This window comes from Populus nigra, chromosome 5 (genome assembly GCF_951802175.1).
Source record: "Populus nigra chromosome 5, ddPopNigr1.1, whole genome shotgun sequence".
Classification (NCBI taxonomy): Eukaryota; Viridiplantae; Streptophyta; class Magnoliopsida; order Malpighiales; family Salicaceae; genus Populus; species Populus nigra.
The window spans coordinates 876,918-890,879 of record NC_084856.1 but is presented as its reverse complement, the minus strand read 5'-3'; the positions used below and the strand labels follow the sequence as shown (position 1 = coordinate 890,879).

Here is a 13,962-nt window from a genome sequence, read left to right as displayed (position 1 = left end):
AGTCGAAGAACATCGTTGAATTAAAAACTAAATTTCTCATTGAATTATAAGATATGATTTACAGCATTTAAACAACTTCATTTGTATCCATTGATAACAAAGTTTTTGTCTAAAACTCGAGTTTTCTTGGTATTGATTTTTATATTTATAAATCCATGCTAACTTAATTTAAATTTATATATCCAAGATAAATCTATCTTCAAGTCACTCATGCCCAAATAAATACACTTATAATTTAAAACAATTGCTTAAAAATTGGACAGGAGATGAAAGTTTGTTTTTGAAGATACTCTCATTGTTTTTTTATTGGATGATTAGAGATACTCTTATTTGTTTTTTGTGTTTTAAAGTTATTTTTGAAAAAAAATAAATTAAATTAAATTTTATTTTTTATTTTCTTTAAATTAATATTTTTTAGTATTTTCTTTAAATTTTTAAAAAATAAAAAAAATATTATTTTAATATATTTTTGAACGAAAATTAAACACTTTAAAAAATAATTGTTATTACACTCGAAACACTATCAAAATTTTATTTTTATATAATTTAAAGATATAACTTACACATCAATATAATTCATTGAAAATAAAAAGTTTTACAAAATAAAAAATTAATTATACCTCTTCAACGGCCATACGAATATCAAAAGGTTCTAATTACTTTTTTTATAATAAAAAAATAATTTATTTATTTATTGGTCACAAAAACGTGAATCAAAGCGGTGATACGAGCAAAGCAAAAGGCATTGTTAGAATCCACGTAGATGCGCGCTTATGGCTGCGCCTTACGCCATCAATTAACGTCTTCATTTTCTCTTAACCTCTACTCTCTAATCATGTTTATAAATTACTCAATAAACGGAAGCAAAGCGAGAGAGAGAAATTGAAAGAACCAGACAGGGCACTGCTAGCTCTTCTCTTTCTCCATACAAGCAATTTCTCTACTTAAAATTAACGGATTCACGTGCTCGATCAACACCGCCATTGATCCTTTTCAAAGAAACCACTCTGCGTTTCATTTTTCTCTGTCTTGAATGGGAGACACAGAGAGTTGCAGCAGCAGAGCTGTAGATTTCGTGCCTCGAAACCAGAGGCAAAAGCTTGATGTTTTTAACGATGTTCTCTACCGACTTAAAGAATCGAATAATGAAGAAGCGAGTCTTCTTGGTTTTGAAGACGAACTCTGGGCTCATTTTTGTAGACTTCCTCCTCGGTAATCACAATCGGAATATTCCTTTCACTACAATTCCTTTTTGTTATTTTAGGTTTAATTTACTGATTAATTTTTTTTTTTTAAAAGATATGCCATGGATGTGAATGCGGAGAGAGCAGAGGATGTTATTATGCATAAGAGATTGTTGCAGATGGCACATAATCCAGCTACTCGGCCGGCAATTGAAGTGCGACTTGTTCAGGTAGGAAGACGAAGATTCGGCTATGGATTCCTTACTATCTTTTAATTATTTTCTTTTGGCTTGTGTGATACTCTTTGATATTCTTCTATTATTAATTGGTAGGGTAGACGTGTTTTATTTCATAAAAGTTGCCTAAAAAATAATGATTATCCTTTTTTGCACGTTTGTTTCTGCTCTATTTTGATTTTATGTTCCAAGTCTTAAAATTACAGTAAAACGGTAAACGGAAAAGTTTTGAATAATTTTCTGAATAATCAAATCTCAAATATTAAATAATTTGCTACGAGAAATAATATAGAAATTGTTTAAATATTAGCTAAAATCAACCTAAACAATGAAACCTAAACCAAATAAAATTCTGAAATCTAATTAAAAAAGAATTTGAAAATAACATCTTCTAATTTGAGATGAATAAATTTCTGAATAATCAAATCTCAAATCTTGAATAATCTGCTATGAAAAATAATATACAAACCATTTAGATAGTGGTTAAAACCGATTTAGATAATAAAACTTAAACCAAACAAAATTCAAGAAAGTAATATGAAAAGATATAGGAAAATAAAGATTAAACATTTTTCATGCTTAATTCGAGCATGATACCGACCTCATCTAATTACTACTAGCTAAACCACTATAGAACTAGGTATGTAGATTGCGTTGATAAAATTTCAGCATGATCAATAATAGGATTAAAAATTATGCCCTGTTTTTGTCATAATGCTAGCTCAACGCGTCCAGACTAATTCTTGGACTTTGGATGCATGTCATGCATCATAAAAGGTTCTGGATTAACAGTGCAATTCAGATAAATCAAACTGTTAGTCTATTGTCCTGAACATGCTGAATTTTCATTCACAACGAAACTAATAATTTTGACTTTTGTGCGACCAAATTTTCCTGGATTTCTAGTTTATATTAGGTTCATATAGAAGTTGTACTGTGATTTGCTGTTTTAAGCTTCTCTGTCCTTTACCCTGTTTTCTTTGACCTTACTTCTTTGAAAATGGTGACATTATTAGGTTTTCATTGCTGGTTTGATTACAATTTGATTGAGCAGTTAAAAGTTCATTGCTGGCGAATCTCATCTTTTCATATATTTCTTATGCAGGTTCCTTTTGCATCTGATAGACATTCCGGTGATTCGGTAGATTCAGAATTGCAGCTTCAATATTTTGAGTATCTTGGCAAACATAGGCATGGCTATGCAAATATATTGTTTGGATTTGCATTCCTCTGTGAAAATTTGCAACTATTGATGTCTTACATTCGTCTCTTTCTTTCATATTCAGCATTCATCCACCACCAGCCTTTGGTTCCTTATCTGATTCTGAACTTCTTCATAAATATCAGGATAAGGATATCTCAGTGATTACCGGGCCACTTTCCTTCCGGTAAATGTTCACTTGATTCTCCAGTCACTTGATTTGATTTCCTATCCCGTAGTGATGTTTCCTTATTGCCCACCCAGATTAGGCTATATTCTGAATCAACTTGAAGTTTTCAGATATTAGGGATGAAATTTGAGGAGAAAAGAAAATAAAAAGAAAAATGAGAAGTGTGGCTCCATCAAAATGTTTCTTTTATTTGTGACGTTTGAAGAAGATGGCTAGGGTATCCAGGTGCTTCTTGATGCAACCAGCCCGCGACCATTAGAATTAATTACCTGGTTGTTTATTCATGTGTTGCTAACTCATGTGATCAGTAGCATTAAGCATTTAATGTTAATGGTACTGGCAAGATGCCAGACTTCTGCATTATTAGGAGTAGTGAACTATGAGGTTGGGATTTTCTATTTTGGGTGATGCATATAGGATGGTAGATGTGTTGCTTTCTTCCCTTTGTGTTCCTTAGCTGTGATAATCCTTTGCTTTCTTTGAATGGGTATTTGTGCTTAGACACCCAATATCCATTGTGCTATATGCCCTTTGAGGCCAATCCTTTCATTAGCTTCTGGCAATGCCTTTTAGTTCTTGTTAAAATAACACTGCAATGCTTCCATGATTTTGTAGGCTGGTGCATGAAATTACAATTTCAACTAATGATAAGCCAAAACTCCTGAGTCAGGTAGCTGACCTCTTCTAGTTTCTAAATCATCCGTGGATGTAATCTGTGTTTTATCAGTCATGGTAGGCATACTGTTGACATTCTCCAGTGAGCATTGCATACATGGGATATATTCTATCCTTGTTTTAGCATCTTTTATTTTGACATCTTCTGGACATGGGTGCAGGAACATTCTTGATATATAGGAGGCATCTGATCTCAGATTTATTTTGTAGTACAAAGTTGACATACAAGAAGAGAGAACTTTACATCATGATTTGAAGGATGAAGTGTGCATTTCCATTCATTGTGTTACAATAAGTGGAGCAATCTTACTGAAACATTTTTCATGTAATTACTTGATGTTGAAGGATCTTCTATAAATCATTCTTTTCTTAATACCTTTCTTTAACTTCTATTTGTGAACCCATCTATAGCTTTATTCATTCCTGTCTCTCAGTTAATTCATCTGACCTCAGACATTTTTATTGTATTCCTAGATCATTGCATAATTTGATGCTTTCTACCACCAGTCAAGAGACAACTCCTCTCCATAGGCTGCCTCTCCTCTTTGATCTTCTCTGCTAGCAGTCACATGGATCTCTTGATGACACATGTCTATTCGCATTTTTATTGTAGTGCCAGATCATTGCACAAGTTCTGGTTTATTTTCTAGTCTTCTTATAATTCAATACTTTCTACCACCAGTCAAAAGAGATTATTGCCTCTCCACTTTGATCTTCTCTGCTATTAATCACATGGATCTCTAGATTCTAGATGAGATATGTTTGTTGTGCCCTATTGTTATTTTTCAAATTCACTACTTAACATGGGTACATGTGTTATTTGAAATGATGTCAAAGTTTCCTGAATGACTTGCATTAAGATATTCTAAGTGCAATGGCGCACTCTGTATAATATTTTGTTTTAATTGACCTAGCTAAATAAATTATGCTTTTCTATTTTTCAATTTTCAGCTTACTTCCTTACTGTCTGAGATCGGGCTCAACATTCAAGAAGCTCATGCCTTTTCCACAATAGATGGCTACTCCTTAGACGTGTTTGTTGTTGATAATATGGCACTTGAGGTACTGCGCCCATTTTGCCCCACCTTAGTATAATCACTGGATTAATAGTCGTTTAAGACCGTTGAAGTGGTTTTCAAGATTCACTGTTCAGATTGTATGATAACAATTTTTGATTTGTTACCAGTCACATTTCTTTGTGGGAAGCCACATGTTATAGGTTTAAATCAGTGTTTCTTTCACCTCTTCATTACAAGGTCATAAAAAAAATACCATAGTGGAATTCTAAATTCGTCTCTTATCTTCTTATAATTGTTAAGTCATGACTTAGTTCCATAATTATTTACAGGACACAGAGCGGCTTAGAAGCATGGTGTTTAAGGAAATTCCAAAAATCGAGGTAGCCCTTCTACATGCTACTGTTATAATTGCATTTAATGCTAGTGATTAATTTCCAGCGAGCTTATGGCTTGCTGTATGTTTTGTTTAGGGCTTTGTTTGTTCATGGTTATGTTAATGTATGTTAAAATGATAAACATGTAACACTAATTTTCATGAACCTAGTGCTACTTTAATAATACTCTTTAAATGATTCATCTGTTTATACTTGATCATTTGAAGTGCTGTGCAGGAGGACGCTGATTCGAAGTCACACACGGTTTATCCTGTTGCGGAGCTAGATCAAATAGGAATCAGTCTTGTCTCTAATCCCATGAATGTCCCTTCTGATTCAATTGATGTTTGGGAAATTGATGTACAGCAGTTAACGTACGGGAAAAAAATTGCAAACGGATCCAGTGGAGTTCTGTGAGTTCTTGTCATCTGAAGACCCATGATCTGTTCTTGTATGAATGCTCTTTGAATTGAATGATTTACCTGAAACAGGTATAAAGGCACCTTCTGCAGTCAAGATGTAGCTATTAAAGTGCTTAGGGGTGAACATCTAAACAATAAACGTCAGAGTGAATTTGATCAAGAAGTCTTTATCATGAGGTTGGTTGTATTTTTGGTTCTTTATCTACCCATCTAAATGCTTACAAAATGCTCTCTGAAATTCTGAAAACATTTGCAGTTACAGCTGGAACTTCAAATATACCAGTGGAATCATGTTTTTATACTGGAACTAGATCCAAATGTAAATGTACGAGGTTGATAATCCTGACAATTTTGAAAATTTAATTATTGGATGAGCTGTCATGATTCCTAACAAATATTTTCTGTAGATGTTTTTTAGTTGTCCAAATGTCCCAAGAAATGCAATTTCAACTCACAAATAGTAAGCAGGGGGTTATGCTTTCTTGTGTGCTGAAGAGGTTATATCACATTTTATAATTTCATGATGTTGATAAAATTGATTGACTGGATGGAGGCGTTTCATATTTTAAAGCGGTCATTTACGTAAGGGAACAAGTGAAGGAGCTTTTCAAAATTCTCATGTATGTCGTGTGACAATTTAGAAATTTGTTCACAAACGCATCATATGTGAAGTTTCCACAGTATCAAGTTCCAGAATCTCTCTTGTTATCTTATTTTCTAGCAATCTATGGTCCTTTTTCTGTCATGGGAGCAAGGATATTGCATTTTAAGTGTTCTCAGTGTTTCATTTCTGATTAGTGAAGTCAACTATTAAAGCACTTAGTTGATTCCCTTAGGAATCTTAAACAAAAAATAAATGTCGCCACTGCACTCTTGCACGGATTTCTTCTCTGTTCCCCTTTAGACTCCTTTGCAATTTGCAGGAAAGTTCGTCACAAGAATGTTGTGAAATTCATCGGTGCATGCACCAGACCTCCAAGCCTGTGCATCATTACAGGTAATTTTGAACAAACTCATGGCTATATGTGTTCCTTCAATTAATTAATTATGTGTTGGTTTGTAGTGTAATTTTAATAATGCGCACATATATGACCCACCTATTTCAATGTGTATTGATTTTCTGTTTGCAAATAACCCTTCCCAGAATTTATGTCTGGTGGAAGCATGTATGACTTTCTGCATAAACAAAAGGAAAGTTTAAGTCTTCAGTCTTTACTCCGAGTAGCAATTGATGTTTCCAAGGGAATGCACTGCTTGCACCAAAATAATATAGTACATAGAGATCTGAAATCTGCCAATCTGTTGATGGATGAAAATGGAGTAAGTGGTTCACTTTTTCAGTATTTAATTTACAGTCTGGCCAGTGTTCCTGTTTTTATTTTTTCTCTTCTGAAGTTCTGAAACAGCAACAGTTTCAGAACTCAGAAGACAGTACTTTATACTTATCAACTGACCACCATCTTGCATTCAGTTTTAAGCGATGTATCAACATTTCCTGTTTCTCAGAACTAAATCATGTTTCAAATTGGAAAGCTGCAATAACTGATCAAATCCTCTTGAGAGGAAGCAAGGCAGCCTTGTGAATCAGCTTTTTCTATAATAGAAAATAAGTTTACATCTTTGCTTTACTGGCTATGACTACTAGTGTTTCTTAAAGTTTCAAAAATTTGGCTAGCAGGTAGCTAAAGTTGCTGATTTTGGTGTTGCTAGAGTGCAAGATCAGACTGGTGTGATGACAGCAGAAACTGGAACCTATCGCTGGATGGCTCCAGAGGTTGGTGCTGTTGCACTGAATAAAATGGCTTAGTGAATCACATGATGATTATTGATTAAAACATTTTTATGCATTCGGTTGTTTCATCATGGCTCCATAACATATGTTTCCTTTGTGTTCGGTTATCTAAGGTTATTGAACACAAACCGTATGATCATAAAGCTGATGTTTTTAGTTTTGGCATTGTGCTCTGGGAGTTGCTTACTGGAAAGGTAACACCACATTCTCTCTGTTTTGTTAGAAGTAATGAGATATTCTTCTTGTTCATATGTTTAGATTTTCCAAATTGATGTTTTGTTTTTATATAAGTTCTACAAATGTATGATCACTCAGATTTCATGACAATCATCTGTGTTCTTGTGAATGATATCCCAGCTTCCGTATGAGCATTTGTCTCCATTACAAGCCGCAGTTGGTGTGGTCCAGCAGGTAGTCCTCCACGATGCCTTTTCTTTCTGCTTCAGATGGGATTTTAGTTTTCCATTCAGATAGAAACCAGCCCGTCTTTGGCTTCGTCTGTTAACTGCCAAACTGCTTCTCGACCAACAGAACCCTGTGTCTGGTATAAACAAAGCAAGACCAAGCACATGACTAAATGACTTTTTGGTTAGTGTAAATCTCGTGGACTCATTTTAGGAAGTCTCAGAGGTTGTCAATGAGTCCCGTGCTCCAATCATGTTTTTTAATGCCTTGCATCAAAATTAAGACAGGTGGGGGAGGGGGTCAAAATTTTAGTTCAATCAGCAATCCTGGAAATAAAAAGATCAGGACCTGCTAAATTCTTTTCATCATCATCCTTTGTGATCATGCTGCTTGTTGGCAATGTAATCTGCTGTCATAGAAGCATATTTTGAGCTCAAATTAACTAAGGGACTTGTTAACCACTAATAAAGAGCTGCTGTCCTGACATGGATTTCAGGGTCTAAGACCATCAATTCCAAGCCATTCACATCCCAAATTGGCGGAACTGCTTGAGAGATGCTGGCAGCAAGACCCATCTTTGAGACCTGATTTCTCTGAAATTTTACAGCTTCTACAGCAGATAGACAGGATGGTATGTGAAGGATCTAAAATTTCTCTATTCGTCATCGCTGTAGACATTTAGAAACTTATCTAATCTCGGAACAGGTTGCTGAAGAAAGACAGGACAAGCAGAAAGGAAAGTCTCCTAGAAGAGTTGTAACTGCAATTAGAGGAGACACACGGTGATGCTAGAAGTGAATATTTCATCCATCACAATGCTTGCTTTTGTTCAATCAGGGTTTGGTGCTCTTCCTTGATGAATACAAATACAAATACAAATACAAACACGTCTACATACACACCTTGTCGGTACATATATCAACTGTCGGAGATAAGCACGTATGTTCCCTAACCTTGAAGTAGAACTGTTGATCTTATAGTTGCTCACCAAGTGTAGAGCTTAGCTTTAGTTTGTGTTGTCCTAGCTCTAGGGTTGTGTCGGTTTTCAGCCAGCGAGAGCGTAGACATTATGAAGTGTTCAGTGAACTGCTAGTTCTTTAGAGATAGGGTGTTCTTTTTTTCCCTGTTAAAAGCTTTGGAATTAGGAGTTAATGCTTTAATGAATTTTAATATACCTTCAAGGAGTGATAAAATCCAAGACAAGAATTTAAAGCTTCGGCATATATGCAAAGGAAAAGAGCGCTGTTAACTGAAAATGTTCTTACGCCTCAAATCCAGAGCTTTCCCTTTATTGGTTCCTGGTATCTCTTCCTTGGGCACATTCCAGCAATGGAAATTCTCTCTGTAAACCCCAGGAAAAATTCCCCAGCTGTTGACAGATGAGAACTGATGGTGGAAGAATTTTATGTCGAGAATATATTAAATGAAACGCATATATATGAGAAAGTACATATCATCTCAAGGAAAAGAACTGATTGATTGTTTGTAGATTTGTTTTCAGCGCCCTAAAATCCTAGAAATTGTGTGATGCTCTTAATTAATGAATACAAGGGGTGTGTGATGCTCTTAAAAGAGAGGCAATTAAAAAATATATTAAATGAAATACAAGGGGTGTGTGATCCTAAAGGGTGCCTGCACGAGTCTCAGGCCAATTAAAAGAAGCACAGAACTCCATGAAAACTTGAGAAGGGCATGCGATTAGAGGTTCACTTCTTTGGCAAAGCCAGAGCCAAAAGAAGAGAATTTATGCCAAAAAACGAATACCATAAACGTGTAAACTGCAAGAGAACAAAAGAGTTGATTCCAACACAAATCTTGCCTTTATTCTCCAAATCAGTAGCTTCCATGAGCATCTGTGTCCTACTCAAATAGTGTAAACTAAAAATAATGCTGCACTATCAAAATTCGAATCTTTCTCTATCGACTACTGTAGTTTACATGCTTAAAAGTACTTCATATCAGTATTTATTACCCACACGAGGCCTTGAAGATTTCCCCAAGGATCCTGTAATGGAAGGCTTGAGAAAATCCCTCAAATCTTATGGTACTCAGGCTAAGCAACAACCAGAGCACCTAGAAAGAGAAAAACAAGCTCTACTCCACCATGGCAGCGATTGTCACATTGCCCAGTTCTCTGGTTCGTTTGGCCAGGATGAGGAAGTTATTGTCAACGTCGACAATATTGCTGATGTTTCTGACAAAGAAACCACTATTGCTTCAAAATCCTGCAGTGGAAGTCCAAGCAGGAAAGCTACAGGGTCAGCAAATAAATTCAAAGTGTCGTTTGAGGACGTAATTCATGAAGCTGTCCGGGAAAGAAGCAAGGACTCGCACCAACCATCTTTCAGTGCTCTTGAGCAAAATTCATGGAGGTTAGTCGTGAACAAGGCGAAGTCCAGATTGATAGACCAGCCTGAGGAGCACTATCAAAGAACTGAGAGAACGGTGAACTCTGATGGAGCTTTGGGTGAAGAAGATGACGATGAAGACATCCCAGAAGAATATAGGAACATAAAACATAACACGTTGATAATGCTGCAATGGGCGAGTCTTGTTTTAATCATAGCAGCTTTAGTTTGTAGTCTGTCCATTCCTGTATTAAAGAGGCAAACATTGTGGGATCTTTCACTATGGAAATGGGAGATAATGGTTTTGGCACTTATCTCTGGTCGTTTGGTGTCTGGTTGGGGAATTAAGCTTGTTGTTATCTTCATCGAAAGCAATTTTCTTTTGCGGAAACGGGTTCTGTATTTCGTTTATGGGTTGAGGAGGGCCGTTCAGAATTGCCTCTGGTTGGGTTTGGTCTTGCTTATTTGGCACTTGACTTTTGATGACAAGGTTGAGAAGAGCGAGAGCAAGATATTGCTTTATGGGACCAAGATTCTGGTGTGTTTCTTTATAGGAACATTAATATGGCTTTTAAAAACCCTCCTTGTTAAGGTTCTTGCTTCATCCTTCCATGTCAATGCGTTCTTCGAACGAATCCAGGAGGCTCTGTACAATCAATATGTAATCGAGTCACTCTCTGGTTCTCCATTCCCTGAATGGCGAAGCACCAAGGAAGAGGTAGGGGCGGTCACCGGGGTTCAGCAAATAAGAAATTCCGGGCCTGCCAGTCCCGGTCCTGGTGATCTCAAGGAAACTCTCCTTGCAAAGGAAGGTAGTGGAAAGCTACAAAGATGCACCACGGTTGGGAAGAAACCTAGATTTTCTAACTCAACGCCTAACAAGAAAGATGAAGAGATTCCAATTGACAAGATGCAAAAGCTAAACCATATGAATATATCAGCTTGGAATATGACGAGGATGATAAATATCATCCGCCATGGTGCCTTGTCTACTTTAGATGAGCATATACTTGATTCAGACATCAAAGATGACTCTTTACTGCATATCAGAAGTGAGTGCCAAGCAAAAGAGGCAGCCAAGAAAATATTTCAGAAGGTGGCTAAGACAGGAAGCCAGTAAGTTAATTTGCATATTTTCCCTCACTGTCAATCCATATCATCTCCATTCAAGCTGACTGACCATGATGCTGGCATGGATAGATTCGAAGTATTTTCCTTTCTTATGTTTGCCTCCTGATATTTTTTGACGGCCATTCATTTGATGTTTTGAATCTGTATCTTTGTATTAGCCAGATTTACCTTGATGACATGACTCGCTTTATGAATAAAGAAGCAGCATTGAAGGCAATGCAGCTCATGGGAATAACACGCGAGGATGAAGGAATAAAAAAGTCATCTCTCAAGTCCTGGCTGGTAGTTAATCTCTAAATTTATTGCTTGGCCTACTTTGGTCATTGGATGCTACTGATTTATTGCTTGCTTTTGGACATGGCCCGTGCTGGGTAAAAAAAAACAAGTTGTCTTTGATTTTATCAAATCAAAGCAATCTCATAAGCTAATTTGACTAGGTTGTCTGCATTAAAATTTAATTTGATTTTTTTTAGAAAAACAAAAAAAACTAACTCTTTTTTTAATCTTAAAATGTAGTTGTTTTGAATTAATTCGGTCAAACTAGATCAACACTTCCAAACCCTAACCCGAGTCTTCGGCCTTGTCGGGTCAAGATTAATAACTTTTCTTCTTGATGTATTTCAATTTTCAAGAGAACGCAATGAAAGAAACTTTCTTCACCTTTTGTTCAGGTTAACGCATTCAGAGAGCGAAGAGCACTGGCATTATCTCTCAATGACACAAAAACAGCGGTCGATGAACTTCACAATATGTTGAGCATCCTCGTCAGCGTCATTATTCTGATAATCTGGCTCATTATACTTGGAATTCCTATCTCTCACTTCCTAGTCTTGATAAGTTCCCAGCTTCTGTTGGTGGTGTTCATCTTCGGAAATACCTGTAAGACCGTGTTTGAAGCAATCATATTCTTGTTCATAATGCACCCATTTGACGTGGGTGATCGCTGCGAGATCGATGGAATCCAGGTATACATAGTAACCATGCCAAAACATCTTTCTCAACATGGCAGTGTTTAACTAGAGTTGACTTATGTTTCTTTGAGCTTCAGTTGAGGGTTGAAGAGATGAATATATTAACGACAGTGTTTTTGAGGAGCGATAACCAGAAGATCGTATATCCCAACAGTGTTCTAGCAAGCAAGCCTATCGGTAACTTCTATCGCAGTCCAGATATGACGGAGGCAATTGATTTCTCTGTCCATATCTCCACTCCGATGGAGAAGATTGCTAGTCTGAAAGAAAAAATAAAAGGGTATGTAATTATGCATGAAGCTCCATCTAGCCTTTTCCTTTTCGTAGTTAGATGCTAGTTCAAGGAAGCCATTTCTGCAACCAATGCAGGTGTGTTGAAGGAAACAGTAATCACTGGAATCAAAATTCAATGGTGGTCGTGACGGATATTGAGGACATGAACAAAATGAAGATGTCACTTTGGGTCACGCATAGGATGAACCATCAGGATATGGAGGAGAGATGGGCCAGGAGAAATCTTCTCCTGGGAGAAATGATCAAAGTGTTCAAAGAGCTCGATATTGAATATCGCGTGCTGCCCTTGGATGTGAATATCAGAAACATGCCGCCTTTGGTCTCAAACAGGCTGCCCTCAAACTGGACCACTTGTGCCAATTAATCAATAATTGAAGAAAGACAACATTGGATTGATGAGTTCCTAAGAGGAAAGATGGGATTCCGACTCAAGGTTTCAATAAAGATTGCCCCTACTCAAGGTATGTGAACAGCATAAGTAGCTGACTCCATGTAAACTGAATGTAATCGATGTAGTTTGTGAATCATTGCTTTGTGATTAGACTAAATAAATGCGCAATCTCATGGAGGAACACCCCTGATGTAATGGCGAGGTTTCCAACTATAAGAATGGTGTCTTTCTGCCTAGCAAATTGCGAAAAAGGCAATGCTAATACCTTATCTGATGATAATATCAATCAAACAGTTGAATCTGCAAAGTGGCAAAGCTCCACTCCAACCTCCAACAAAGATGGATCAAAATGGCCACGACACTCATGACATGGAAAAGCCTAACAATACTAAATAGAAAAAAAATAAAACTAACTACAAAAATATTTATTTTCCAAAAACATTCCTACACTAGTTTTTTGGATTTGAAAGAACTCGTTATCAAGTTCAAATTATTCATGAAATAGAACCTTTTTAATCAGGAAATTATCCTCGCCTAGACCCAGTTTAGCCAGATGTCTGCATAGCAGTTACCTTTCCTGTGATTGTGCTGATTGGTCACCTATCGATTCCTGTCAGTGTTCCTTGCTCAACTAGTGTGCAGAAAGAGCAAACTTGGAAGAGGAAGTCCATTTTCCTTCCAAGCAGCATATCATCCACCAGGCATATCAGTAGCACTAGTAAAGCCCTGATATGGATAGTTCAGAAGATTATAAGTTAGTTTCTTAACTAGAGTGGATAGTTCAGTTAGTTAAATTTGAGTGACTGTAATTTGAATTATCCTAAAGTTTGGATAAAGATTAAAGAAGTTTCTAGAGACCAAGATCCAAGGTTGGGTCTTATAGCCACGGCGGTAAAGGTGGGTAGCCTCCACCTTAAATCTGAGGAGGAGGCCTTCTTTCATATGTTAGAGAAATTATTATTGGTTCATCTAGACTTACAAGGCCAGTTTTCTGGGCCAAAAAATGTATAATTACACTGTCTCCATGGTACTTCTCACAGTAAACCGCGCGCTAGATAACTTGTTTACGCTTCGCTGCGTGCTAGATTATTGTTTTTAAATCATAAAATATGATGTACAAGAGCTAAGTATATTTTAAAGAATAAAAAAAATCACGACAGGATATCATAAACAAAAATAATAATAGTCAATTCTCAAGAATTAAAATATAAAAGAATAAAATTAATAAAAAATTAATAAAAAAAATCTTAAAAAACAAAAAACCAGCAAAATTAGGTAAGGTATTTAATACTCACAAGTAGGATGATAAGCATGAAATAATTTAATAGA

At 36.2% G+C, this 13,962-nt stretch overlaps 2 protein-coding genes across 2 annotated transcripts; both read left to right on the top strand.

Annotated features, from left to right (window-relative positions):
• The first annotated feature begins 767 nt into the window (after positions 1 to 767).
• On the top strand, positions 768 to 8,672 carry LOC133693302 (serine/threonine-protein kinase STY46-like). Its single transcript, XM_062114491.1, has 16 exons — positions 768 to 1,212; positions 1,300 to 1,414; positions 2,526 to 2,611; positions 2,707 to 2,808; positions 3,427 to 3,481; positions 4,438 to 4,548; positions 4,835 to 4,885; positions 5,117 to 5,292; positions 5,371 to 5,478; positions 6,225 to 6,298; positions 6,446 to 6,621; positions 6,980 to 7,075; positions 7,207 to 7,287; positions 7,451 to 7,504; positions 7,995 to 8,129; positions 8,204 to 8,672. Exons 1-16 carry the CDS (start codon positions 1,034 to 1,036, stop codon positions 8,282 to 8,284), a joined length of 1,680 nt encoding a protein of 559 aa, XP_061970475.1. The 5' UTR covers positions 768 to 1,033; the 3' UTR covers positions 8,285 to 8,672.
• Positions 8,673 to 9,482: 810 nt separating this feature from the next.
• On the top strand, positions 9,483 to 12,940 carry LOC133693301 (mechanosensitive ion channel protein 6-like). Its single transcript, XM_062114490.1, has 5 exons — positions 9,483 to 10,962; positions 11,136 to 11,259; positions 11,649 to 11,942; positions 12,026 to 12,228; positions 12,318 to 12,940. The coding sequence occupies exons 1-5, from the start codon at positions 9,509 to 9,511 to the stop codon at positions 12,604 to 12,606; spliced, it is 2,364 nt and encodes a 787-aa protein (XP_061970474.1). The 5' UTR covers positions 9,483 to 9,508; the 3' UTR covers positions 12,607 to 12,940.
• The last annotated feature ends 1,022 nt before the right edge of the window (positions 12,941 to 13,962 follow it).